Raw genomic sequence first — 27871 nt, forward strand, 5'->3', positions numbered from 1 at the left:
TTTTTTGCCCAGCAACATGAATTGGGTTACCAGAATCATTTGCAAGATGCATCGATTTGACACTTATTATTTTTTCCTGCTAAGCGCTCTAGGAAGATTCTGCAGCACAGCTTTAATTATCAGTTTTTTTCCAAGTACTTTACATCACAGTCTGTGGACTTATACAGCCTTTGAAGTAACACAAGAGAGTTTCCAATGTCCCCTATCAAACAGGTTTGTGTAAGTCTTGAAATATTCATATGTCTATGAGAATTGCCTCCTTTGTAACCCCTACATTACAGTGTAGAGAAGCAATGTTAAATCACTTGGTGTAAATTATAAATGATAGCATACAGCAAAGCCTACTGTCTAGTCACATTTTATTAGTTACTCGTGACACTGGAGATTGTAATCTCAACAGAGGTATTATTTTTTGTCTTCATGGACTCTTTTTCTGGGCCTCATTGTGCATGTCAGTGGGAATTTGTCGCACAATGGAATACTTCGTGCTATCTGCTCAGCAGTTGATATGTTACATAGCTTTTTAAGCTGAAATTACCAACTGGGCTAGAGCGAATATTCACATACTCTTCAATTTAGCTCCAGGGTAGCCTTGATTGTTCACTTGCATTAGTGCTCTGCTATGTGACAGACAAGGCTAACACAGACACTGTTCCTGTGCTGAATTTTATGATAATTTAAGACTGATGAATTTGATTGAAATGTGTCCTTCATGTGAATTAATTCATCGAATGCTCATGACAGATTGCATTCAGAGGTAATTCATTTTCAAGCAGAAAAAATTGTAAATGTTTCTCTCCTCCATAGCACAGAAATAAATGTCAGCTGAAGTTATTGCATCGTCAGCAGTCATTCAGATTACAGATGAATGTATTAAGCTTCTATATAAGATGTCTAACTGCTATGAAAAGTTATAATTTCACATATCCCCAGATTCCATACTACATCTCAATGAGAATAACATTTGAATTCAATCTGGAATGGATGGTTTGTTTCGTTTTATAGTCTTCTGGATTTAACCAGATACTTAATGGTAATTCATGCAATGACCACATGGAGTGGCATGGTGTAGCAACTGCAGGAATCACATTTCTCATTTTCAAGAAGGAAAATGTTTTGATTTGGCACTGTAACTGATAATTCATATTTATGTTGGGCTAGCAATACAAATATTCATTCTTTGACCGTTTAACACAACAGTATTGGACATGTCAGATACATTACCGATATTTATATGTAAAACATGTGCAGACATGGATCAGCTTATGGAAAGAAGTTGGTCATAGCCTTTGCAATGGAATCATCCAAGTATTCTCCTTAGCAACTATGGAAATCCAAGTCAGGATAGCTGGATGGAGGTTCAAACCTTGCTCTTCCCAAATGTGAGCCCACTGCTTTCAATCTGCACTTCTGCAGGGTCCCAAAACTGTGCCACTACACTCAGTGTCATAGTTGGACAGGATAGTGTCAATAAAATCTTATGTATCTAGAGTGTGCAGTTAACTTTCCTCACTGAAATGCTGTACATAATGTGCATCATATTTTATGTAGAGAAGTGTGACAGGAGTTGAACAAAATAATGTGAACCTACCCTCCAGCATAAAAACTAGTATAGCCATATCTTATATACTGATTCATTTGTAAAGTTACATTTCTGGGAGATGACCCCATTTTCTTTTCACTTGGGTGCCAGTGTGCAAATGATCCTTGTTTTGTTGTGTTGTGAAAGTTTAAGGGAAATTAGTGTACTTTGCACACTTCCAGCCATTAATTTCATATGGAATAATTTTCTGGGACAATCCCAGACATTGACACAAAGTATTCATTCGACAGAAACTTGCTGTAAGAATAATATCAGTTGTTCGTCCTTGATCTTCATGTAAGTATGAGTTGAAAAGGTTTGGTGTACTAACAGCAGCCTCTCACTACATTATTCTTAATACACAACACTATCAAAAAATTAAAAGAAATAAAAAAAGTTTGACCACCTCGCTAGCGACTGAGTTGTGCCAGATAAGGCATTTTTTTAAAAGTAAATCATTTCTGCTTGACAACTCTTTCTACTCCATAGCTGAATTTCTCGATCGACAGAATGTAAGTCATTGGGCTACATTTGTCAGATTTTTACTGTAGATAAAAAAACCTTTTTATCTAAATATTAACTCGTAGTTGTGATCTCAAAGAGAAAATGTATGTGATTCGTAAACCAAGTAACTTGTTCCACGTTGTGGTGAGCTCTTCCAAATATGGTCCATAGAACATTAAAAAAAACCTAAATTAAACTTAAACCAATCACGTCAGGTTTTGCATGTAAGCAAATTGTCAGTGACTGTGTAGCCCTTTACAGTGGAGTCCTTAACTAAAAATTCTTTATTAACCTGCCATCTCAAATTTTGATAAAATCTCAAGCTTTTGGTGATTGCCTCTGTCATGATTGTCATGGCCTTCTTCTGACTGTTGTCAAACTTGTGAGGCTACCACTTTTAGGCACAGAGATGGCATCTAATTGCCAGGATTATAATAATGACATCACAGAGACGGCAAATTTTCTTTCCTGTCTTAGTTGATGCGCTTCAGAACAGGTTTGAATTTACTGTGAATAGGGGGGGGGGGGGGGGGGGGAAGGCAGTAGTAGTTCACTTTGCAGACGAAGCAGTCATCATAATCAGTCCCATTAGAGATGAATTAAAAGATGGAATTTTCATGGATATTAGTGATTGATTTTCTGTGAATGACATATTACTCATTAGAATGAAAATAATCAATTATTGATAATATAATGTAATTGGATAGGTAAAAAAGTGGGGGAAGAATCCAGATGGTGCGCGTGCTGTCAGGAACTGAGATCATGATTGTCATGTTGTTCATCGTGCTCTGCAAAAGGATATTGTGTGTCCTCTATACACCCTCTGCCTATGCCCATCCATCCTGACTGATAACTCTGATAACTGAGTGGTAGTCCTGCTGATACAAAAGGCCAAACAGTGCTTACATAAAAACTGGTATCTGACATGTCATTTCACATGTGGCTCTCCCTTTGATAGTATATGTTTTGCCAGTTAGGGTGAATGGGCATAGGCAGATGGTGTATAAAGGCAACATGCAATATCCTGTTGAAGAGCATGCTGTAAAACATGACAGTCATGATCTCGGTGCATGTTTCACTACACACATCATCTGGATTCTCCCTCTGGCCACCAGTTTCCCAGAACTCCACAGCTGGAAACTAGCACTACAACGTGTCCTTGGTTCTCGCCACCCACCTTGCCTTAATTTACGTTAATCTCTCTAATCTCAGCATTTCTTCACAGTAACTACTCCTTTCTTCACTTCATTTTACTTTTCTACATATTTCATTTTCTGACTTGTCTATTTTTTGCTGTCCCATCTACTACTCTGTTACATACAATGCACTTAGCTTTTCACTTTTATCAACTCATGCACGATGTTTTAGTAGTAATCTCTGTCTTGCATTTTACCCTGTCTTCCACCTTTAAGCTCTCAGGTTTTCAAATCTCATATGGTGCGGTCCCCAACAATCTATCTTTCCTTCTCATCGCATCCAGTAAGTCTCCCCTGACCCAGCGTTCTGGGTGACTTTTCTGAACTGTACCCCCTATCCTAAACCTCTCCAGATCTTTTTGTTCACCCCTCTTCCTTCCCCTTCATCTCTTCTGCCAGAAGAATAAGAAGAACCCACTAGCTTCAAAAGCTTGTAAAAGTTAAATCCTTGTGTGTGTGTGTGTGTGTGTGTGTGTGTGTGTGTGTGTGTGTGTGTGTGTTCCCCTACTGCTGCTTGGTGACTAGATTTTTTTTTATCTGTCCATTTACATTGTATTACTTATTAGAATAGTTGCACTTCAGTTAATTCTGTGTAAGGTAAAATAGAATATCACTGTTAACATTAGAACATGACAGACGGAGAATACATAAAATTTAATATTCAAAATACATGGCAGTGCAGTATGTGAAGTATGTAAATTTGAAATTCCATACAGATCACCTCAATTACATAAACCAGTAACATCTGCTCTCTCTCTCTCTTTCTTTCTTTCTCCATCACCCATTTATTATTACTGTTAGATGTAGGCCTCTTCCCACTTCATCTATACCTTATCGTTTTCAGCTTTTTGCATCGAAGTTTGCTCTGCTTGTTTCATATCCTAAGGATTTCCAAGCAGAAGCTACTTATCTCATCTGTTAACATTGTGTCTTGTTATAATTTGCTGCGCCCATCTCTATTTTAGTTATATAATGGTTACTATCATATACCCAATTCCTGTTGTCTCTCATATCCATTTCTTTGTTTTTCTGTCTCTTATAATGCACAACATGTATCTTTTCATCGTTCGTTGGGCTGCTTTCAATTACTGAACTTAACATTTAACATTTGAAAAATGAAGAAAACTGCAGGACAGTTGTCTAATCCACAATCTTTTATTGGGTACATGACCAGGTTCAGAACAATCACAGTTCCATCATCCGGTGCAAACGGCAAAAGTAAAAATATTAAATACAATCACTTAATCATCTGAGGTCATCCTTACCCCATTGTTGTCATGGAACCAAAGGTTCCATGTCAAAGGAGTAAAAGGGACAAAAATTGATAATTTTCCTGTTTGTGTTCCTGCTTGTGCAGCATAGGGGAACAGGTTTTATTAAATATTTGTCCCTTTCACCCCTTTGACATGGAACTTTCTTTCCTTGACGACACTGGGTTGAGAATGACCTCAAATGATTGATTTTATTTAATAGTTTTACTATTGCAGTTTACACTAGATGATGAAACTGTAACTGTTCCGAAACCGGTAATGCACCCAATAAAAGATTGTGGACTAAACAACTTGTTTTTCAAAATGGACTTATACAGTTGTGGCTGCCCCATAAGAACAACTCTTTTGACATTAAACACTCATATTCCACTTTCATGAGTTATTACTAATAGTATTCACTGGTTGTAGACTCTCCAACTAAGGCATGTTGGTAATTTACTTCTGAATAATGTGCCCATTTTCCCAGCTCAGTTACAAGCTATTTTCCCCCTCCGGTTCATTTATTTAAGAGTCCACCCACTAGTTGTTTTCAGTTGTTCTAAATTTATGAATTTGTCAACTGTTTCTCCATCCCAGCATCAATTTTTATTATCTTCATATCAGAATACTGATTGTAATTTATTTTGGTTGTACTGCATTTAGTCTTCAGATCTACAGTCATATTTGCTTTGTTCAGTTCCTCTACCCGTTACTGAAGTTCTTCTGAAACTGAAGCAAACAGAGCAATTCCATCTGCAATTCAAAGGTGGTTCATGTAAGATCAGTTTATGCACATCCCTATTTCATCTTGCTTTAATGATCTGAATACCTCTTCTAAGGCTACAGATAATAGTTTGGTGAAATAGAATCCCATTGCCTAACACCTTCCTCAGTTCTGAGCCTTTCACTCTATTGATGTAATTGTCCGCAGCTCGTGGTCTCGCAGTCGCGTTCTCGCTTCCCGAGCATGGGGTCCCGGGCTCAATTCCTGGCGGGGTCAGGGATTTTCACCTGCCTCGAGATGACTGGATGTTTGTGTTGTCCTCATCATTTATGAAAGTGGCGAGTCTGGACTGAGCAAAGGTTGGGAATTTGTACAGGCGCTGATGTTGAGTGCCCCTCAAACCAAAACATCATCACCATCACATCCTGATGTAATTGAATGGAATGGAATATATCTTTCTTATATGCATTTTTCAACAAAATTATATAGGATGTTGATTCGATTTCTTGATTCTCAATAGCTGTGTGACAGTATAAAACACTTTCTCATAGTATGTAAATTCCATAAAAAGCAGTAGCTGATAACCTTTGCTTATTTCTATTATCTTTCTAACAACTTGTAGAGGGTCCATTGTGCTATACCAACTTACTGAGCCAGCTTGTTCTTTCTTCTGATTAATGTCTAAAGTTTTTTCTAGACAGATGGTAAAGTTTTTTGTAAAAAATCATTTATACTGCTGACAAAAGACTAATAGACCTGTAGTTTCCCACTTCTTCCCAGCTCTCTTTCTTGTTAAATGAAACAAGTACAGCATTGTTCCAACTATCTGCTAACACACATTTGCAAACATGTGAGTAATTGTATAAATTTTGGATTCAACCCCCCCTCCCATCCCCCTCCAATGCTTTTATCCCACCATTCTCAGGGGTTTGTCTTCCTTCTGTATGCTTAATTGCTTTTCCTATTTCTTCCAGTAGTACTTCTAGAATGGACGCACAGTGTTCATTTCCTCTGTTGGACTCCATAGAATATTGAAGAAATCTTCAAAGACCCATAATTTGGTCTTTCAGTTCATTTGGCAGAGCAATCTGACTTATTTTCTGATGTGTTATAATGTCTGCCCAGTATAAGTATCTGCTTTGTTCTCTTTACACTTCAGTTTTTGATTGTCTCCCTTGTAACCTTCTCATTATAATTTCTGACAAATTTTCGAAAACATTTCTGAATAGTTTAGTTGATGCTCTTTTCATTTACTTTTAATTCAATACCCGTCTTCATTGAATACCCTGTGTCCTTCAAAATTTTGTTTTACTTGTTCCCCTTTGCTTTGGCACCATCTCTCACTGTTTCCAGCATAATATTTGTTGGCGTCATGTGTCATACGTAAGTGTTAATTCATTCTCCATATTCTTAATATTGTTTGTTACTTTAAGTGGTATTCTTCCTCTTCTCTGATAAAGTTTTTTGAATAAGGGAATGTAAATTTGTACATAATGAACTTACTTTTTCTAACTAAGTGTTCAGTTTTATTTTGCGTAGTACTAGACATCTTAAAGCGATTTAAGATTGACATAATGTGCAAAATTTGTGTGTTGTTTGACAGTATATAACCCTTCTCATTTTTAATTCTCTTTTGTCATTTCCATGTCCATTTTATGCCTGGGTTTATCTGACAGAAAGTTTAAGATGTGCATCAATTCTTTATTGTGAATTCCACTAAGATGTTTCCTGTTTTGTTTCTGATACACAATCTGTTCACTATTGAAGAGACATTTTCCTTCTTAGTCTCTACATGGGCATTAAAATTGTCCATTACTATCTTGTGGTATAAACTTGTAGTAATTCCAACAAATATGATTTATTTAGTTTGACCTGTAATATAGTGTACACCTCTGACATTGTCATGCAAAGTGTACACCAGGGTTAGATTGACCCTCAATTAAGTGCCGGAGAAATTGCCGGAAAATAGAATGTTTTATAATTAAATTGGACTCTCGTGTACTAAACTCATTTTCTTTCACTTCCGTCATGTAATATTTGTATTAATGAATCCATAATTCAAAACTAAGTAAAAACTGTCTCGTGGAAGCTTTTCAATGAAAAAACCTGAAAGTGTTCTGGATTGAAACACTTTATTTGCAGTTTAATTAGCTGAAGATACTAGTCATTTAATGAAATGCACATATTACATGAATATTTTGAAGTGTTCTCAGTTATTCATAAATCCGTTCGTTTATTGTTTCCACACTCTTGGAATATGGGCTACAAGTTATCAGCAGCTGGCAGACTTGGAACTATTAGGGACAGCTGTGTAACAACAATCACCATTCTTGCCATGGACAATTGTATTTTCTTCATCGCTGTCTGAAGTTTCTGTAGACAGATCAGTTTTACAATTATCCACAACTGCTGTAGGAGTATCAGCTTCAGAATCACTTTCATCACAAAAATCGTGTACTTCACTTTCACAATTTAGTTCTTCAAACTTCTTCCTGTAAGGCATCCTCCATTAGTATATTGTCACTCCTATGTGTCATTTTCACATAAATGTACTTCACACTCAGCTACAGAACTGTTACACAATGTGCACTCCAGGGTCACAGTGACCTTCAAAAAATGTTTCTGTCAAATTGATTAAACAGTAATCTCTCACAACTTCAAACATCTGTCCTCTACTGGATGTCACCCAATGCTGAATTTACATTGGTGACAGTAGGTTGTGTATTTGCAGTAATGCACGCACAGTGGCAAACAAAAAACCCAAGGGTTAGAGTGACCCTGGTGTACACAGTTCTAGGGTTAGTAGCTGTTTCACCATTCTTACTGATTTTGGCACAGAAAGCATCAGTAAATTAGCTTACTTTGACAATTTCCATTCGTTAATGTCACCTAGTATAATATTATGGGGTAATTTTACACAAAGTAATCACATAGAAACATGCTGTTAGACTATCATCTGGCGAATAGTGTCAAATCTCATGTAGACAGGTGTTTAAAAAGCTAGGTATTCAAAGAGCAACAACAAAATACTTTTATTCACTTACGTTAGGCTGTTCCAGCCTGGCCCCGTAGTGCATGTTCCAGTGGTAGTTTGGAACTGGGTGTACAGCTGTAACTTGTTGTCCCCCAACCCCCACCGTCTCTACAAAAATGTCAAATGATTTTTGGGGAGAAGCAAGTAAACAAAGTATAATGGTAAAAATTTCGTAAACAGTTTTTAGAAGTGGAAACAAATTACTAAAACACCTTTTTTAAAAAAAAATAAATAACACAGTTTTTGTTGATTGTTAAAGAAGCTGTACAGATAGTCAAAGATATTAGTAATTGGTGACTTTAACATTTTTCCTGCTGCAGATTTTGAAACTGTGTCATAGAAATTGATACCTTTAGCTACACTAGTTTTGATTAACAAACTAGCCTCATACCTGGCTCATAATGGACCTAAGATAAATCTTAATGAATTTGAGTTTTGGAAAACTTCTTTCACATGATGCTACCGAAACAGACAGATTTAAGGAAAATCTTGATTCTAAAATGAAGTTGAGAAATATCTGGAAAATTCTTGTTAAACTACAAACTGTGAGAATCTTAAACATGTTCGGCAAAGAGACTCTTCGTTTGGAACTTTGGCAACTTGCTGAAATCTTCTTAGGTATGGAACTACTGCAAAGATACCATCTTCAGAAATCTCATCATAATTGACAACTAAAATTTTTACAGTCATGGGAAGTTTTTTCAAAGTTTTAATCAGATTGCTTGGCTTTAAAACAGCAGAAACTTCCAAAGGTTTTGCAGTGTGTACCATTTTCTTGTAGCAACTTGTTGATGCACTCTCAGTTTATAATGCAAAAACCAGCATCTCTGAGGTAATTGACATGGATGTCTCAAGCACTGGGTTAAAATAATTTCAAGCTGTAAAATCCACAAAGGCATGTAAATGGGTCAGGTGCAGTCCATACACTTTCTAGTAGCCGGCCTGCCACCAGAAATGTTAGGAATGAAGTGATGGAAAAGAATATGTTTTTACAACTCATTGTACAGAACCCACCAAATTTTGTCTCTGCCACCGAGCCGGTACCCATTGCGAACTGCACCCACCTAGCTAAACCACTGGCATGGGCACTGCTGTGATCCCTCAGTTTGCATGCGGGCAGAAACAGCTAGTATAGGCTACCACTCAGGTGGCCTAATTACACACATTCTGCACCTTGATTTTGCTAACCCCATGGCAAATGCTATATGCATGGGCTCGGGTAGTGCAGAACTGTTGCACAGGCTCTGGCCCGTCTGCCTGACTGCCTGCATATCAGTCTTTTGCCTGTGTGTGCCCGTGGGTGCTTGTTTGCCTGCTGGCAGTGTATATAACATTTATTGATATGTAAAATCCAGGATGGAATAATAACAATATTATTATATTATAGTGGAAATGTTGAGTTGTGGACAGGAAGAACAAAAAGACTGCTAAACAAGTAAGCTATCAGCCAAAAAGCCTTCTTCTGATAAAAGTCTCTCTCTCTCTCTCTCTCTCTCTCTCTCTCTCTCTCTCTCTCACACACACACACACGCACGCGCGCGCGCTCGAACACTATCTCATGCCACTGAGGCCACATGGTGAGCAAGTGTGCATGATGGGAAAAGCAATCTGGGTGGTGGGAGTATAAGGAGGAGGCTGAAAGGGGGTGGGATAGCAGGGAAAGGGTGCTGCTTGTGGGATTATACAGGAATGAGGTAGAGAATGGGTAGAACAGCCAGGTGCAGTCAGGAAGATAGACTGAGGGAAAGGAGAGGAGTGGAGTGAGTGGAAAAGGAGAGAAAAAGAAAGACTGTGGCTATGTTGGTTGAATTGAAGGCTGTGTAGTGCTGGAATGGGAACAGGCAAGGGGATAGGTGTGTGAAGGACAATGACTAACAAAGGTTCAGGCCAGGAGGGTTGCGGGAATGAAGAATATATTGCAGGGAGAGCTCCTACCTGCTCAAGTCAGAAAAGCTGATGTTGGTAGGAAGGATCCAGATGGCACGTGCTTTGAAGCAGTCATTGAAATGAAAAACATCGCGTTGGGTGATGTGCTCAGCTGCTGGGTGGTCCAACTGTTCCTCTTGGTCACAGTTTGTCAATGGCCATTCATGCAGACAGACAGCTTGTTGGTTGTCATGTCCACATGGAACACAGCACAGTGGTTGCAGCTTAGCTTGTAGATCACATGACTGGTTTCATAGGTTGCCCTACTTTTGATAGGATAGATGATACTTGTGACCAGACTGGATTAGTCGGTAGTGGGGGGGATGTATGGAACAGATCTTGCATGCAGGTCTATTACAGGGATATGAGACATGAGGCAAGGTGCTGGGAGCAAGGAATGTCCGGGGACGGATGAGGATATTGTGTAGGTTCGGCGGGTGGCGGAATACCAGTGTGGGAGGGGTGGGAAGGATAGTGGGTAGGACATTCCTCATTTCAGGCCACAATGAGAGGTAGACGAAACACTTAACGGAGAATGTCATTCAGTCCCTCCTGTCCTGGATCCGTCCTACCTGCACCAACTTTTCTAAATTGCTCTGGTGGATTCTCTCCTTGCAATGTATCCTACGTTTCAATAACACTCTTGGCCTCAACCTCCATTATTATTCTCTACCCACATCCCCTTTTCTGTTGCCATTCCAGCACTACACAGCCTTCTATTCCACCAACGCACCCACATTCTTTTTCCTTCTTTCCTTTCCCACTCTCCTTCCTTCCCCCGCCCCCCCCCCTCCCCCCACCCCCACCCCATCCTGCCGTCTGTCTAACCTCCTTACTGTATCTAGCTGCCCTACCCTCTCTCCACTTTTGTATGTTCCCACAAGCAGCACTTTACCACCCCTCATCCCTACCTTGCTATCCCTCCCCCTCCCTGCCTCTTCCTTACCCCCCACCACCCACATTGCTTCTCCCGTCATGCACAGTTACTTGCAGTCTGACCTCGCCAGCCAGAGACTGTGTGTGTGTGTGTGTGTGTGTGTGTGTGTGTGTGTGTGTGTGTGTGTGTTGTTATAGTCAAAAGAAGGCTTTTTGGCGAAAAAATTACCTGTATAGCAGTTCTTTTGTTGTTCCTGTTTGTGACTCAACATTTCCACTATACGGTGAGTAGTAATTTATCATTTTTATAATATTGTCATTTGTTGATATGTATTAACTACAGTTTGAAAATAATAGTAGTGATGGTAAAAGTTAGTGCTAGAAATGCAAAAGGTTTCCCTTATTCAGAAGTGAATCTTACTGCTGCACAAATGGGTGCATAATGAAATAATATTTGCTTGAAAAATTCTATTGAATGCATGAATTTCTCAGTTTATTCAGTTATTAAATTTAAATGACTAATGACAGAACTGCCAGTGGCCTTTCCACAATGGTAACACTGGTTCCTGTCAGATCACCAAAATTCAGCACTGTTGGGCTGGGCTTGCACTTGGATGGGTGACAATCTTGTCTGCCAAATGCTGTTGGCAAGCAAGGTGCACTCAGCCTTTGTGAGGCAAACTGAGCAGCTACTTGATTGATAAGTAGTGGCTCCGGTCTTGTATACGGCTGGGATAGCGGTGTGCTGACCACATGCCCTTCCATATCAGCATCCAGAGATGTCAGTGGACTGAGATGACATGGCGGCTAGTTTGCCTTCATGGCCTGTTTGTGTGGAGTTTAATTTAGTTTAATGACAGAACCACTCACATAAATGGCCAACATGTAGTCATATTTGTAAGAGAGGGCCTGATGGCACTAATGAGATCATGATAAATAAATATTTTTATTGAGAAAATTATGTTCTTAAACCAAATGACTTTATTCATTTCACAGTGAGACATTATGAATATAATTCATTAAACACAAATTAAGTAATCATGTGTATAGTTTCATTATTAGTAAGTTGAGGGATCGACTTTATCTGATAAACACATTAGCAAAAGAAAAACTAAGCTTACTGTAGGGAATGGAGACAATTAAAGAGATTTGTTTATCTCTAACAAATAGACCACTATTGTGAAAGTGATTAGTGCGGTTAGTGTGTTCCTGGAGAACACAGCATCAGTGGAAACAAGTGTGATGGGAACTGCATAAATAACACATTCATGACAGACTTGCTATTGTCACACATCTTGTGGTCCACATGGATGCAAAGTAGAAGCTTCACACATAACCAGATGCAGCATTTTTAGATGAAAAATGTGACAAGGAGATGCAGCACTTTAGGCACAAAAAGTGCTGAAAAGGTTCCAAATGTAAATGTGTATTATGGACTGTATGTATGAGTTATTAAAACACAAACCTCCCAAGGGAATTCACTCGCATGAATGCTTGTGAAACACCTCACTGAACATTCTGTATAGTCCAGAAAAATGTTGAAACAAATAACATTCAAGATTTAAATCTTTTTATTTTTGGAGTGAGACTTCATCTATAATCATTCAGAAAATGTTTTTGAATAGAGAAGTTATGTTCTACAGCAAAAGATCCAATATGTGCACATTTTTAACAATAATCAATATTCTTGTTTGTTTCCGCTCTCTCAACATCCACAGCTTTTGGCTAAGATTTGCTTGAGTTTCTGTTCTCCAGTACCTTTATGTGTACCCTGTCTGTCAAAATGGTTCATGTTGCTTCTTTTTTGAAACACCCTTCCACCAGTTTTCTCATGGTTGTTTTCAGGGAAGTGTGTCCATGCATGACATAAAGCTTGACGTATAGTTCTTGTTTATCTCCTAGGTCTTTAGCTTTTCTTACTGCCGAAGAATCATCTCACAGAGCACCTAAAAATCTGCCTACAGCTTGAAAACGGTTGAAGATAAACACTACTGCTTTCAGCTATTTACCCATAAAAAAGGAATGTTATAAAGGAAGTTTGAAGGCATTTTTTTAATGCATGCTATAAGTTATTCTTTTAATACCTCCCAAACTCGTTGTTAATATGCCTGTGAGGTCACATATTTAAAGTTGCAGAACATAGACTTGAAACTGGGAAATGCAAGTAACAGGTGAGAAGCTTCTAGAATGAGGGTGTACTGATTTGAAACTCCTTGGCAGATTAAAACTGTTTCTTGCTCCATGATTCAAACCTGGGGCTTTTGCCTTTTGTGGACAGGTGCTCTGCCAAATGAGCTAGTCATACATGACTCATGATGTGCCCTCACAGAGGTCCCAGATTTGGGTCCCAGTCTGGCAGAAAGTTTCAATCAGCCAGGATGGCTCTCCTTAGCACACACTTTGCTGCAGGGTGAAAATTTATAATGGAAACAATCTCCCAGACTGTGCTAAGCTATGGTGCCTTAATATCCTTTCTTCTAGGAGTGCTAGCCCTGCAAGATATGCAGGAAAATTTCTGTGAAGTTTATAAGGCAGGAGATGAGGTACTCCAGAAGTAAAGCTGTAAGGGCAGGTTGTGAGTCATGTTGATAGTTTAGTTGGTTGAGCACTTGCATATGATAGGCAAAGATACCAGGTTCGAGTCTCGGATTGGCACACAGTTTTGATCTGTGAGGAAGTCTCAGATCAGCACACACTCTACTGCAGAGAAGAAAGAGTACTAATCCTGCAGAATAAATAGAACTTCTGTGAAATTGGAAAGGTAGTAGATGAGGTGTTGGCAGAAGTAAAGCTGCGAGGGCAGCTTGTGAGTTGTGTTGGATAGCGCAGTTGGTAGAGCACTTGCCTGCGGAAGGCAAAGGTCCCTGATTCAGATCCCAGTCCAGCACAAAGGTTTGATCTGCCAGGAAGTCCCATGTGAGAAGCTTCATCTGCATGTACTAGCCATACTTGAACACTATATCAAGCCACAACACCAAACATATATTGTTGAAACATTGTGTCACAGTGACATCGTCTGTTTTTTCAAGAAAGTAAGTCAATAAAAGCAAGGACTTCATTTATCTTTCAGGGGACCTAGTGAAATGTTCAATACGTATTTGTTCTGCCTGTCAGTGGTTTCATCTAGAATAAAATACATTGAGTCATTACTAGTACTCATTTGATTTGTGATACTGTTCAAGTATCTATAGATCACATATCTATAGATTTAGAGAAAGATTAATAGCCGAAAGCTATAATTGTGTCAGTCTTTTGGTTGTGCCTATTGCAACTCAGCATCTCTGCTATATGGTGAGTGGCAACTTTCCTTCTCTAATATTGTTACATTCCATCCTAGATTTTCCATTGTTTCATTTAGAGAAAGCTTTTGACAATGTTGACTGGATTGCCTCTTTGCCCCCTGCAGGCCTGGAAGCTAGAATAGGCCCAAGGTATTCCTGTCTGTCGTAAAAGGCAACTAAAAGGAGTCTCTCACTTTTCAGCCCTATGAGTGCAGGTCCCATTCTATGGTTTGGCCTGCAACTTTCAAAATTCTACAGAAGTGTGGGCCATATGGGGAAGAATGCCATACATGATGCATGAGTTACCCATAGTGCCCTTAGATTTGATCTCCTGAATATCTTGTCATGGGTTTGCATCTCCACCTGCAATTCATCTATTTGGGCAAGGACACTTTCCGGGGTATGTCATCTTCTTCCGTTGCCTCCTGTCCTTTTTCGCCCCCATGACAATATTGGATTTTTCTGCGCCCAATATCCAGCATGGTAGCCAGTCCGTTGTGGTGGGGCCGTCATGTACCCATTTGGTGGTAGGCCCCTGGCAACACAGGGATTGCACTGTTGATGTCTGAGCTGTAAACTCCCCATGTATGCCAGGGAGTAGATGCTTGTCTTCCTTAGCCATCAGAACTCCTGGCAACGGCCATCTTGCCAGTTGGCCTTTGCTGTGGCTGGGTGGTGCTCGTGGGGAGAGCCCCTGATTGGAGTGAGGGGCATCAGGGTGGATGACCCATAATGAAGCAGACTAAGTCATCTCTTGCTGGTGACCGTACAGCACCAGCAGTCTCCAAGAAGGGCAAGATAGAATACAGTGCCGACAGGTATGATCCTAGCCGTTTCCCTCCCTCGCTACACCATGGGAGGAATGTAGGGCTACAGAACGGAGTGAGCCATATTCGCTATATTCGTCTGTAGCAGGAGTGGTGGGGACTCCTTTCTACCTACGAAGCCTCAGTTTTTTGTTGAACACGTTGAGGATAAGTTTGGAGAAGTGACAGCGCTGTCCAAAATGCGAAACGGCACAGTCTTGATTCAGACAGCATCCCCAACCCAATCCCGAGCGTTACTCACCTGTGATAAGCTGGGCGATATTCCTGTTTCTGCCACTCCCCAGAAAAGCCTCAACATGGTCCAGGGGATCATTTCCCATCGCGATCTCCTCTTGCAGTCTGACAATGAGCTCCGCGCCAGTTTAGAGCGACGGGGTGTTCATTTCATCCAGTGCGTTTACAGGGGACCCAAAGACAACAGGGTTGCTACCAGTCCCTTCATCTTGGCCTTTGAGGGTGATTCATTGCCTGAAAAGGTCAAGGTGATGGTTTACCGCTGTGACGTTAAACAATATGTCGCTCCCCCTATGTGAAGTTCAGACACATTGCTTCCCACTGCACTTCCAGCACCACATGTCTAGACTGTGATCGTCCACTGCATCTAGATACACCATGTGCGCCACCTCCCTCTTCCATCATCTGTGGGGAGCACCTCTCCCCTGCTCACCAGACTGCCCAGTACTCCAAAATGAGTGGAAAATCATGGAGTACAAGACCCTGGACTGATTGACTTACACAGATGCTAAACGTAAATTTGAAAGGTTACACCCCATTCAGTTGACGTCGACATATGCTGGAGCAATGTCACCGTCGCCATCCCAACTGCCAGTGATTCCTCACTCTGTGTCACAAGCTGTGGGCCCTCTGGGCCACCAGAATACATCTGCCCCCTTGGTGGTAGGGGGCAAATCTTCCTCCGCTGCTCTCAAAGCACCTACTTTGGGAGCAACACCCCCCCCCCCCCACCCCCCTGCCCACCGCATATGCAGGGGACATCAGTTTCTTCCTCCTTGCTGGAGAAGTAACAGCCTCCTCCGGCTCCTCTCGTGCGGTCCCTTGGGCCCCTCTCTACCAAGATCTCTACTAATGCCACGGCGAACACTCACCAGTGGCTCAAGGAGCCAAAAGCTGCTGGACAAAGAGCTTCACGGTCTTCCTCCATGCCGGAAGCTGCTTCGGAGAAATTGTCCCAGCATGCCCCTAAAGAGAAGCGAGAGAGCAGGCAAACTAAGAAGACTGCTAAGAAACTGGACCCTCTGCTGACCCCAACACCACCACTCCCTATCAATTCTGCATCTGAGGATGCGGTGGAAATCTTAGCGTCCCCTGCAGACCTGGACCTCACTGATGCCTCATCCACCATAGAAATGGCTACAAATACTCAATTGGTGGCAGCAGGTGACCCTGAGGCATAACCTGCCTCCTTGAGCACTTAATGCCTTTCCAGCTTCACGATAACGTCATCCTCCAGTGGAATTGCGGTGGTTTTTTCCACCACCTGGCTGAGCTGTGGCTACTGTTAAGCTTTACACGTGCTTTCTGCGTTGCTCTCCAGGAAACCTGGTTCCCGGAAATGTGGACTCCTGCCCTTCACAGCTATAGGGGATATTACGAGAAACATAGCGACTATAATAGTGTGTCAGGTGGAGTTTGCGTCTGTTCTGAACTCGGTATGTAGTGAACATGTGGCCTTTCAAACCTTTCTTGAAGTTGTGGCTGTCAGGATAAGGACGACACAGGAAATAACTGTCTGGAACGTATATCTTCCTTTAGATGGTGCAGTACCCCAGAATGCATTGGCTGCACTGATTCATCAACTCCCTAAACCTTTCCTACTTTTGGGAGATTTTAATGCTCATAATCCCTTGTGGGGTGGCACCGATCTTACTGGCCAAGGCAGAGATGTTGGAACCTTACTTTCTCAGTTAGACCTCTGCCTCTTAAATACAGGGGCCCCCACAAATTTCAGTGTGGCCCACGGCACAAATTCGGCCATTGATCTCTCAGTTTGCAGTCCTGGCCTTCTCCCATCTATCCACTGGAGAGCACATGATGACCTGTGAGGTAGTGACCACTTCCCCATCTTCCTGTGACTGCCCTTGGCGTCAGGCCCATATATGCCTGCCCAGATGGGTTTTAAACAAGGCAGACTGGGATGCTTTCACCTCTGCTGTCACCGTTGAATCTCCCCCACATGTTGATGTGGTGGTTGAGCAGGTAACTACAATGATCGTTTCTGTGGCAGAAAACATGATCTCTTGTTCTTTAGGGTGCCCCCGCCGAAGGACAGTCCCTTGGTGGTCGCCGGAAGTCGCTGAGGCAATTAAGGACCATTGGCGAGCTCTACAGCGGCACCCTGGAGCACCTCATAGCCTTTAAATGGCTCCGTGCCCGCGTTCGCCAGATTATCAAAAGACAGAAACAGTAGTGTTGGGAGAGATACGTCTCAACCATTGGGTGCCATATGTCACCTTCCAAAGTCTGGGCAAATTTCAAACGAGTTTTCGGGTACCATATCCCAACAGGTGTTCCCGGTGTTAACATAAATGGCGTGTTATCTACCGACCAAGCGCGATTGCCGAGCACTTTGCTGAGCACTATGCTCGAACCTCTGCATCAGAGAACTACCTCCCCAGCCTTTCACACTCTCAAATGGTGGATGGAAGGGAAAGTCCCCTCGTTCACTACATGCCACAGTGAACCCTATAACACCCCATTTACAGAGTGGGAGCTCCTCAGTGCCCTTGCACATTGTCCCGACACAGCTCCTGGGCCAGACCGGATCCACAGTCAGATGATTACACATCTCCCGTCTGACTACAAGTGACATCTCCTCCTGATCTTCAACCGAATGTGGTGCTATGGCGTCTTTCCAATCACACTGGCAGGAGAGCACCATCGTACCAATGCTCAAACCTGACAAAAGCCCACTTGATGTGGATAGCTATCAGCCCATCAGCCTCACCAACGTTCTTTGTAAGCTGCTGGAACTTATGGTGTGTCAGCGGTTGGGTTTGGTCCTGGAGTGACGTGGCCTACTGGCTCCGTGCCGGGACAGAATTACGCCTGGGTCGCTCTACCACTGATAATCTTGTGACCCTCGAGTCTGACATCTGAACAACCTTTTCCAGATACCAACACCTTGTTGCCGTCTTTTTTGATTTTTGAAAAGCATATGATACCACCTGGTGACATCATATCCTTGCCATATTATACACCTGGTGGCATCATATCATTGCCACATTATACGAGTAGGGTCTCTGACGCCCGCTCCCGATTTTTGGGTCTCTGACGCCCGCTCCCGATTTTTATCCAGAATTTCCTGTCACTTCGTACTTTTCATGTCCAAGTTGGTGCCTCCCATAGTTCCCCCCACATCCAGGAGAATGGGATCCCACAGGGCTGTGTATTGAGTGTATTTCTATTTTTTTGTGGCCATTAATGGTCTAGCAGCAGCTGCAGGTTTGTGCTGCTCCACCAGTACTGGTGTTTCTGAGCGGTACCTACAGGGAGCCATCCTCAAGGCGCAGTCATGGGCTCTAGCCCACGGCTTCCAGTTTTCAGCCACAAGGTCATGTGTCATGCACTTCTGTTGGTGTCGTATCGTTCATGCAGAATCAGAACTTTACCTTAATGATGATCCACTCACAGCAGTGGAGACATATCGATTCTTAGGACTGGTTTTCGATGCCTGATTGATGTGGCTTCCTCATCTTCGTCAGCTGAAGCGGGAGTGCTGGCAGGACCTCAATGACCTTCGCTGCCTGAGCAACACCAACTGGGGTGCAGATAGCTCTACGCTGCTGCAGCTCTACAGAACCCTTGTTCAATCCTGCCTTGACTATGGTAGTGTGGTTTATGGTTCGGCAGTGCCCTCAGCATTGTGTTTACTCGACCCAGTGCACCACTGTGGCGTTCGACCAACGACGGGAGCTTTTAGGACGAGTCCGGGGTGACCAGCATCCTGGCGGAGGCTGGAGTCCCTCTGTTGCAGGTCAGGCGTGCACAACTGCTCACCAGTTACATCGCAGAGGTTTGTAGTCCTTCTGTGCATCCGAATTACCGTCTCCATTTCCCACCCATGGCGGTTCATCTCCCGCATCGGCGGCTCAGGTGAGGGCTTACAATTGCAGTTCGCTTCCGATCCCTTCTATCGGAATTGGAGTCTTTGCCTTTACCACCTAAACTTGAGGTCCATTTGCGTACACCTCCATGGTGGACACCTAGGCCGAGGCTTCACCTGGACCTTTCACGTGGCACAAAGGACTCAGTTCACCCCGTGGCTCTCCGCTGTCACTTCCTCTTGATTCTTGACATGTACCGAGGCCATGAAGTGGTTCAACTGATGGCTCGATGGCTGATGGTCACGTCAGCTTCGCATATGTCCATGGAGGACATATTGAATTGCTCGATGGGTTGTAGTGTTTTCACTGCAGAGCTGATGGCTGTATCTCATACTCTTGAGCAGATGCGTTCATGCCCCGGGGACTGTTTCTTCTGTGTACTGACTACTTGAGCACCCTACAAGCTATTGACCAGTGCTACCCTCGTCATCCTTTGCTAGTGACCATCCAGAAGTCAATCTATGCCCTGGAATAGTCCGGTCGTTCGGTGGTGTTTGTGTGGACCCCAGGACCCATCGGAATCCCAGGCAACGAACTTGCTGACAGGCTACAAGAAAACTGCTCATGGAGATTGGCATACCAATAACTGACCTGCATTCGTTTTTATGCCGCTAGGTTTTTCAGATTTGGGAGACGAAATCGCACAACAAACTGCGTGCCATTAATGAGACTATGAATGTGTGGCAGTCTTCCATGAGGGCCTTTTGCAGGGACTCTGTGGTTCTCTGCCAGCTCCGCATTGGCCGTGCTTGAGCAACCCACAGCTACCTCCTGCGTCGTGAAGGCCCGCCTCAGTGTCAGTGCGGTGCCTGGTTGACAGTGGCCCATATTCTGGTGCACGGTCCCACTTTGACTGCCCTGCGACAAAGTCTTCGGTTACCGCACTAATTGCCCCTAATTTTATCTGACAATGCCTCATTTGCTGATTTAGTTTTACATTTTATTCATGCGGGTGGGTTTTATAATTTGGTCTAAGTTTTAGCGCATGTCCATTGTCCCTCTGTGTCCTCCACCTTAGTGATTTTAAGGTGGAGGTTTTAATGTGTTGCAGAGTGGCTGGCTTCTCCTTTTTATTTTCAAGGTCAGCCAGTATGGTAATCTGTTTTGTCATTTTAATCTCTTCTACCTGTTTCTTGTGTTTCTGTGGTTTTCCTCTTCCCTTTTGTCCATTTAAGTGTTTGTTGTCCTTCTGTCGTTCTTGTGGTTTTTCCTTTCTCTCCGTTTTGTGTTGTCAGTCTCACTTGTTTTATTCCTACCCTTGTGGCATTGTTTTATTCAGAACAAGAGACCGATGACCTAGCAGTTTGGTCCCTTCCCCTCGTTTTTGAAATTCTGAAGGTAGCAATGATAAACTACAGGGAACAAAATCAAACTGTAGTTATAGTACAGGCCTATTGAAAAAGAAGGAACAGATTTCAAACTTTTATTGTTTCCAAACTACAAAAGATAGAAACACAGTTCTAACGTTCCTGGTAAGAGAAGTTCAAATTTTTGTGTGTTCAATGTAAGCACCATGTATGACACGACAAATATCAAATGGTGGCTCATTTCCTGCCAAACATGAAGCAGCTGTTCTCTAGTTATTCAATTCACAGCTTCAACAAAACGATGTTGCACACTTTCAAGAGTGCCAGGCATAGGGTGGTAAAAATGCAGACATTTACGCAACCCCACATATAAATCACAAGATGAGGTCTGGAGATCTGGGAGGCCACTGGCAAAGAAAATCATCTTGTGTTCCTCCTCTTCCAATCCAACATCCCAGACCTCACACCTTGTGACTTTTATTTGTGTGGTTACTCAGTTATAGATTAAGCACAATAAAGCAAAATAAGGAGTAATTTGGAAAGTAAATTAAAGTTCAGGGATAAGAATATAGCAACTTTGAAGTTTGCCAATGATTTTGTAATTCTTTCAAAGATGGCAGAGGACTTGGACTTGAACATCAACAAATCTAAAACAAAGGTAATGAAATACACTTGAATCACACATTTTTATTCCCCCCATGCCTGACACTCTTGAAAGCCTGCAAGATCACATTTTTGAAGCTGCAAATTCGACAATGAGAGGCCAGGTGCTTCATGTGTGGCAGGAAATGAGCTTCCGTTTTGATATTTGTCATGTAACACATGGTGGTCACATTGAATGCGTAATAATTTCAGCTTTTCTCTTTCCAGGAACATTGCAATTGTGTTTCTGTCTTTTGTTGTTTGGAAGCAATAAAAGTTTGAAAACTGACCCTTCTTTTTGAATAGCCATGTAGTTGAACATTGTGGAAGGGAAATGGTAGCTGAGAAGGTAGTGAAAGAGGGTTGTCTATCCCCAATGATGCTCATTTGTAGATTAAGCTCTCTGTAAAGCAAAATAAGTAGTAAATTGGAAAAAAATTAAAATTCAGGGATAAAAATGTAACAACTTTGACATTTGACAGTGACTTTGTAACTCATTCAGATATGGCAGAGGACTTGGAAGAGGAGTTGAGTGAATGGGTAGTGGGTATTATAAGTGTAACATCAACAAATCTAAAGTAAGGGTAATGAAATACATTTCAATTAAATCAGGTGATGCTGAGGGGATTAGATTAGGAAATAAGAACTAAAAATTATTGATGGGTTTTGCTATTCGGGCAGCAAAATAACAGATGATGGCCAAAGTAGAGTGGATATAAATTCAGACTGGAAATAGCAGTAACTTCACTTCTTTAAAAGAGAAGTTTGTTTGCTTTGAATTCAAATATTAACAAGTATATTCTGAAGGTATTTGTTTGGAACATAGTGTTGCACGAAAATGAAACGTGGATGGTAAACAGTTTTACAAAAGCGAATAGAAGGTTTTGAAATGTGGTGCTACTGAAGAATGCTAAAGTTTAGATAAATATACCGGGTGATCAAAAGGTCGGTATAAATTTGAAAACTTAATAAACCACAGAATAATGTAGATAGAGAGGTAAAAATTGACACACATGCTTGGAATGAACGGGGTTTTATTAGAAAAAAAGAGACAAAGTTCACAAACTGTCTGACAGATGGTGCTGGACAGCAAAATGTCAGTGACTGCGCATGACAATCGTGTATAAAAGGAGCTGTAATGAGAGAGAGAATCAGATGTGCCAGCAGTCGCAGCATGTTGACGTTACCTGAAAAGGCGCTTTTAGTGAAGCTGTATTATTGTGCGCGACGGTTGGTGATGATCGTGTGCTCAGCTGCAACTTTCGTCATGCTTGGCCTCCCAGGTCCCCAGACCTCAGTCCGTGCAATTATTGACATTGGGATTACCTGAAGTCGCAAGTGTATCGCGATCGACCGACATTTCTAGGGATGCTGAAGGACAACATCTGACGCCAATGCCTCACCCTAACTCCGGACATGCTTTACAGTGCTGTTCACAACATTATTTCTCGACTACAGCTATTGTTGAGGAATGATGGTGGAAATATTGAGCATTTCCTGTAAAGAACATCAACTTTGCTTTGTCTTACTTTGTTATGCTAATTATTGCTATTCTGATCAGATGAAGCGCCATCTGTCGGACATTTTTTGAACTTTTGTATTTTTTTGGTTCTAATAAAACCTCATGTCATTCCAAGCATGTGTGTCAATTTGTACCTCTCTATCTACATTATTCCATGATTTATTCAGTTTTGAAATTTATACTGACTTCTTGATCACCCGGTACATTATACAATGAGAAGATACTGAACTGAAAAAGAATTATTGCACAATCTGATTAAAATAAGAGATTATATGATAGGATACATACTGAAACATCAAAGAATTGTGTTTGGTAATGGAGGTAAATGTGGAAAATAGAAGTTGTTGGCTTGAATACTGTCAGCATGTTAAAACAGATGTAGGTTGCAGCAGTTACACAAGGATGAAGATACACTACGTTATCAAAAGTATCCAGACACCCCCAAAAACATACATTTATCATTAGGTGCATTGTGCTGCTACCTACTGCCAGGTACTCCATATCAGCGACCTCAGTAATCATTAGACGTCATGAGAGAGCAGAATGGGCCACTCTGTGGAACTCACGGACTTTGAACGTGGTCAGGTGATTGGGTGTCACTTGTGTCATACGTCTGTATGCGAGATTTCCAGATTCCTAAACATCCCTAGGTGTATTGTTTCCGATGTGAAGTGGAAATGTGAAGGTACACGTACAGCACAAAATCGTACTGGCCGATCTCATCTGTTGACTGACAGAGACCACTGACAGTTGAAGAGGGTCGTAATGTGTAATAGGCAGACATCTATCCAGCCCATCACACTGGAATTCCAAACTGCATCAGGATCCAATACAAGTACTATGACAGTTAGGTGGGAGGTGAGAAAACTTGGATTTCATGGTTGAGCAGCTGCTCATAAGCCACAAGTCATGTCGGTAAATGTCAAACGGAACCTCTCTTGGTGTAAGGAGCATAAACATTGGATGATTGAACAGTGGAAAAACATTGTGTGGGGTGACGAATCACAGTACACGATGTGGTGATCCCATGACACGGTGTGGGTATAGTGAATGCCAGGTGAACATCATCTGCCAGAGTGTGTAGTGTCAACAGTAAAATTCAGAGGCAGTGGTGTTATGGTGTGGTCGTGTTTTTCATGAATGGGGCTTGCACCTCTTGTTGTTTTGTGTGGCACTATCACAGCACAACCCTACATTGGTGTTTTAGGCACTGTTGTGCTTCCCACTGTTGAAGAGCAGTTCGGGGATGGCGATTGCATCTTTCAACACGATGGAGCACCTGTTCATAATGTACGACCTATGGCGGAGTGGTTATACGACAATAACATCCCTGTAATGGACTGGCCTGCACAGAGTCCTGAGATGAATCCTATAGAACACCGTTTTGGAATGCTGACTTTGTGCCGGGCCTCACCGACCGACATCGATACCTCACCTCAGTGCAGCACTCCGTGAAGAATGGGCTGCCATACTGCAAGGTACCTTCCAGCACCTGGTTGAACATATTCCTGCAAGAGTGGAAATTGTCATCAAGGCTAAGGGTGGGCCAACACCATATTGAATTCCAGCATTACCGATTGAGGGAACCACGAACTTGTAAGTTATTTTCAGCCAGGTGTCCGGATACTTTTGATCACATAGTGTGCTTGCAAAGGGTTGAACAACCTGGAGAGCTGCATCATACTTCTCTTCCATTGAAGACCACAGCAGGGACTGAAAGTATCTGCTCTCATCAGGAGCAGATTTTCCAGTATCTTTCTCTAGACATGATTTGATAATGAGATTATTGAGCTTTGAAAGGAAAGCATAGTCTTTCAGTAAATGGAAGAACAAGCAGCAGTTGTGAAGCAGGAAATATTGTTCCCTGGAAGAATGCCTTTCTTGCCATAATGGATGACTAAATTAGTTTCCCATCTAGCAGTGAACAGCAGTGTGTGGTGATTTAAGCAGATTATGTTGATGTGTGTTTTTGATGTCAGTTATATTAGTTACTAATTTCTGTATTCCGTTACCACATTTAGTAGAAATTAAACCCTCCCAAGTGTGTCTGGGCACTTTGTTGCCAGTCATTTGAAAGGTGCACTGTAGATCTGATATAATTCTGCCAAACACCCTGTAGTTGCATTTTGTGGCATTGTTGGGCAGAAGGAATGGGGACTTGCCTGGTAGTAGTCTGCCTGGCTAGAAAATTTTAAATTTTGTTCATGTAAATAATACATTTGGAGATACTTTTTTATTTTTTTTTCTGTTTTTATTATTGATTTACTTGCAGCTTTTATTAATGTTTTATTAATTTTCTGTGGCATACCTATTTCTGTGTATCTTTTAATTATTTATTTTGGTTTGTTATTCACTATACATCAAATGTCAAAGCATTTTTTCCAAACGCATTATAGTAGTTTTCCTAGTTCAGTTGTATAAAAAGGTTGTGTGTAAACTCTATGTTTTCCAACAGAAGTAAGTCACTAGAAAGATAAGACTATTCCCAAATACCTTTCCTCTCTATCTGAAAATCTGTGATAAGAGGAGGCGGTTAATGAAGAGACAGCAGATGAGCTTTCAGCCTTACAAGTGCCAAACAGGGTATTCAATGATATACTGAGCCTCAAACTGCTTCTGCTAGTATGGACTGGTGATGAGAGAGGCACCACTGGAAAGCAACTTGGGGTGAGGGCGATAAGTTGCTAATTGAAATGTAAAACAAAACATGAAAGTATTTCAATGCAGTGTCATTATTTTCACTTGGGTAACACAAATTTTCAGACATAACTCTCCTGCACAGAAGTGCTCTTGTAGTGCATTGGGACCTAACTGTTTTTATTTTTACAATTTTTCAACAGCCAAAGTGCCGGACAAACTTTTGAATATAAACCTTTTATGAGAAACTCTTTGAAACGAAATTCCAAAAGGTGATGACAGTGAGAAGATGTGCAACACATTCATGGGTAGAAATGTTTATTTGATGTTTTTGTTGCATGATAAATCATTCACAGTCATTCAAATAGAAAAAAAGAAATGTGCGGCACTTAAAAATCTTAGATTTACACATAAACGATACTATTCATCTTGAAACACGTAGTTTAGACCAACAATACTGTTTTACACTATTCTATAATGCAGTTTGTTTAGGAATGGAGAACTACTGAGAGAAGTGTACAATTCAGACTGTCTTATTCCAGCTGTGAGGTTTGCCAGCAGATCTGTAATAGTTTTTTTAGGTAATAAAATCATAGTTTTTGCTTCCTATGATCACACCGAAAGGAAAGTACATTGGTAACATCTATGAAATCATTTTAAGTGTTATGTTTCATTTGTTCCTGTAGACAGGGGCTTATATCTTAAAAGATTTCTTCTCTCCCATGGACACAGCTGGTATTTTACAAGACCGGCTCCATGAACATGGGTGGGTAACATACCTTGTCTTCACAACAAGCATGCTTGAATATTATCAAGGCATTGTGGCATGTATTATAAAACCAACTAGGGGATTAGTGTTCTCCGCAAGCATTTCTCAAAGAATTGGACATTTACTTTTTTCTTTTTTTGTGGGGAGTGAAATAAAGTCCTATAAATCCCCAGTCACTTTTTGCGTACGTCAATCCTACGGAGAATTCAAGCTATTTTAGGTGCCATAATTGACACTATACCATTTTATGTTATTTTATTCAATAATAATATGATAAGTTCTGTTGTTAGTTGGGCTGTTATGAATAACCTCATTTTTTTGTAAATAATTAAGGCTATACAATGTCTGTCTAGAGTAGCTATTCTGATTTATTGCTTGTGAAGATAAGAAAATAGGTAACTAAATTTGTTATAGAGTTTCACATAGGGTATTTTGTTAAAATAACAACAAATGCCTATAATCAAAAACAACATCTAAATACAGCCATTCCAAAGCTCTAGAGGTATAATTTATTCAAGCCCACTTGAAAGAAAATGGTATAGGTAAAAGAAAGATTGGAGTGATGCTCCATTATTGTTAAAAATAAGGGAAAGCAGAGCTGAACAAATTCGCTATAATTCTCCTATTTGAGTTGAGAATACATGATTTGAAAACTATTAATTTATAACATTCCAGTTATAAACATAATCACTGATCAGTATTTCAAATATGAAGAAGGCTGTACTTCACAGGAGGAGACATAAAAGCATTCTCTGCAGAATACACAATCCAGAGTGAATATCTTAGTCTGCAGAGTAATGTGTACCACTGTAGAACTTACTGATAATCTAAATTTTTTCAAAATCAAGGCTCAAACCTGAACCTCACCTTTCTCTGGTAAAACTTTTACCAACTGAGTTATACAGCTACAACTTCAGATCAGATTTCAGTTTGCAACGTATTCGGTAATGAAGCTGTCTCATTAGTCATGCCAAAATAGTTTAGTTGATTAGTGCATTCTCTGTAGAACGGGCTTTGATCTTCTGTCAGGCATGCAGTTTTAATCTGCAAAAAGTTTGAAAATATAAAATAATTATAGTATTGATCCTAAAGCTTACAATTTAGGAACTGTTAATTTATGGTACTTATGATTTTAAGACACCATTAAATGTGTAGGGATGGGCCCAAAATGGAAAATACAGAAAAGTAAATTAAAAAACGATTATCTACAAAAATACCAAAACAAGTCAAACAGTGGGAAAATCCAGGAATGAATGTAATAATATTATGAAAAGGAAAGTTATTACTCACCATATAGCAGAGATGCTGAGTAACAGATGGCCACAACAAAAAGTCTATCGCAAATAAACTTTCGGCCAGAAAGATGAGACACACACACACACACACACACACACACACACACACACACACACACACACACACGCGCGCCGCATACATACACCAGACTTCAATCTCTGGCAACTGTAGCCCCACTTCAGTTGCCAGAAACTGCAGTCGTGTGTGTGTGTGTGTGTGTGTGTGTGTGTGTGTCGGACATCTATTTTTGATGAAAGCCTTGCTGGCCAAAAGCTTATTTGTGACAGTCTTTATGTTGTGCCTATCTGCAACTCAGCATTTCCGCTATATTGAGTAGCAACTTTCCTTTTCATAGTAAAAATACCAGAACATAA

The 27871-nt window shown here is 41.2% G+C and overlaps 2 protein-coding genes across 5 annotated transcripts in view; one reads left to right on the top strand and one right to left on the bottom strand.

Annotated features, from left to right (window-relative positions):
* Positions 1-27871, top strand: part of LOC126175356 (uncharacterized) — a 280513-nt gene that overhangs the window by 3654 nt on the left and 248988 nt on the right. The window lies entirely within an intron of this gene.
* LOC126175361 (uncharacterized) lies at positions 7398-27605 on the bottom strand. 4 transcript variants are annotated; one of them, XR_007535555.1, is made up of 4 exons: positions 27492-27605; positions 27091-27245; positions 8301-8398; positions 7398-7748 (listed from the first exon to the last, which is right to left on the bottom strand). XR_007535555.1 is itself a non-coding variant. In XM_049922133.1 (3 exons), the coding sequence occupies exons 1-3, from the start codon at positions 15518-15520 to the stop codon at positions 7519-7521; spliced, it is 288 nt and encodes a 95-aa protein (XP_049778090.1). In that variant the 5' UTR covers positions 15521-15526; the 3' UTR covers positions 7398-7518. The 4 variants fall into 4 exon arrangements, 2 of the variants coding, with proteins under 2 accessions (XP_049778090.1, XP_049778080.1); XR_007535554.1 differs by having other exon boundaries at positions 27069-27245; XM_049922133.1 differs by lacking the exons at positions 27091-27245; positions 27492-27605 and adding an exon at positions 15442-15526 and having other exon boundaries at positions 7398-7629.

This window comes from Schistocerca cancellata, chromosome 1, assembly GCF_023864275.1.
Source record: "Schistocerca cancellata isolate TAMUIC-IGC-003103 chromosome 1, iqSchCanc2.1, whole genome shotgun sequence".
Classification (NCBI taxonomy): domain Eukaryota; kingdom Metazoa; phylum Arthropoda; class Insecta; order Orthoptera; family Acrididae; genus Schistocerca; species Schistocerca cancellata.

What these genes read in the sequence shown, in the direction of transcription:
- LOC126175361 (XM_049922123.1), bottom strand. Translation starts at nt 15,513, where the DNA reads ATGATCCCCTGGACCATGTTGAGGCTTTTCTGGGGAGTGGCAGAAACA. An exon ending in TATCGCCCAGCTTATCACAG is followed by an intron (nt 8,399 to 15,441) that starts GTGAGTAACGCT and finishes ACATTTTTGTAG; the next exon opens with AGACGGTGGGGGTTGGGGGA. An exon ending in CCAGGCTGGAACAGCCTAAC is followed by an intron (nt 7,749 to 8,300) that starts GTAAGTGAATAA and finishes GATGCCTTACAG; the next exon opens with GAAGAAGTTTGAAGAACTAA.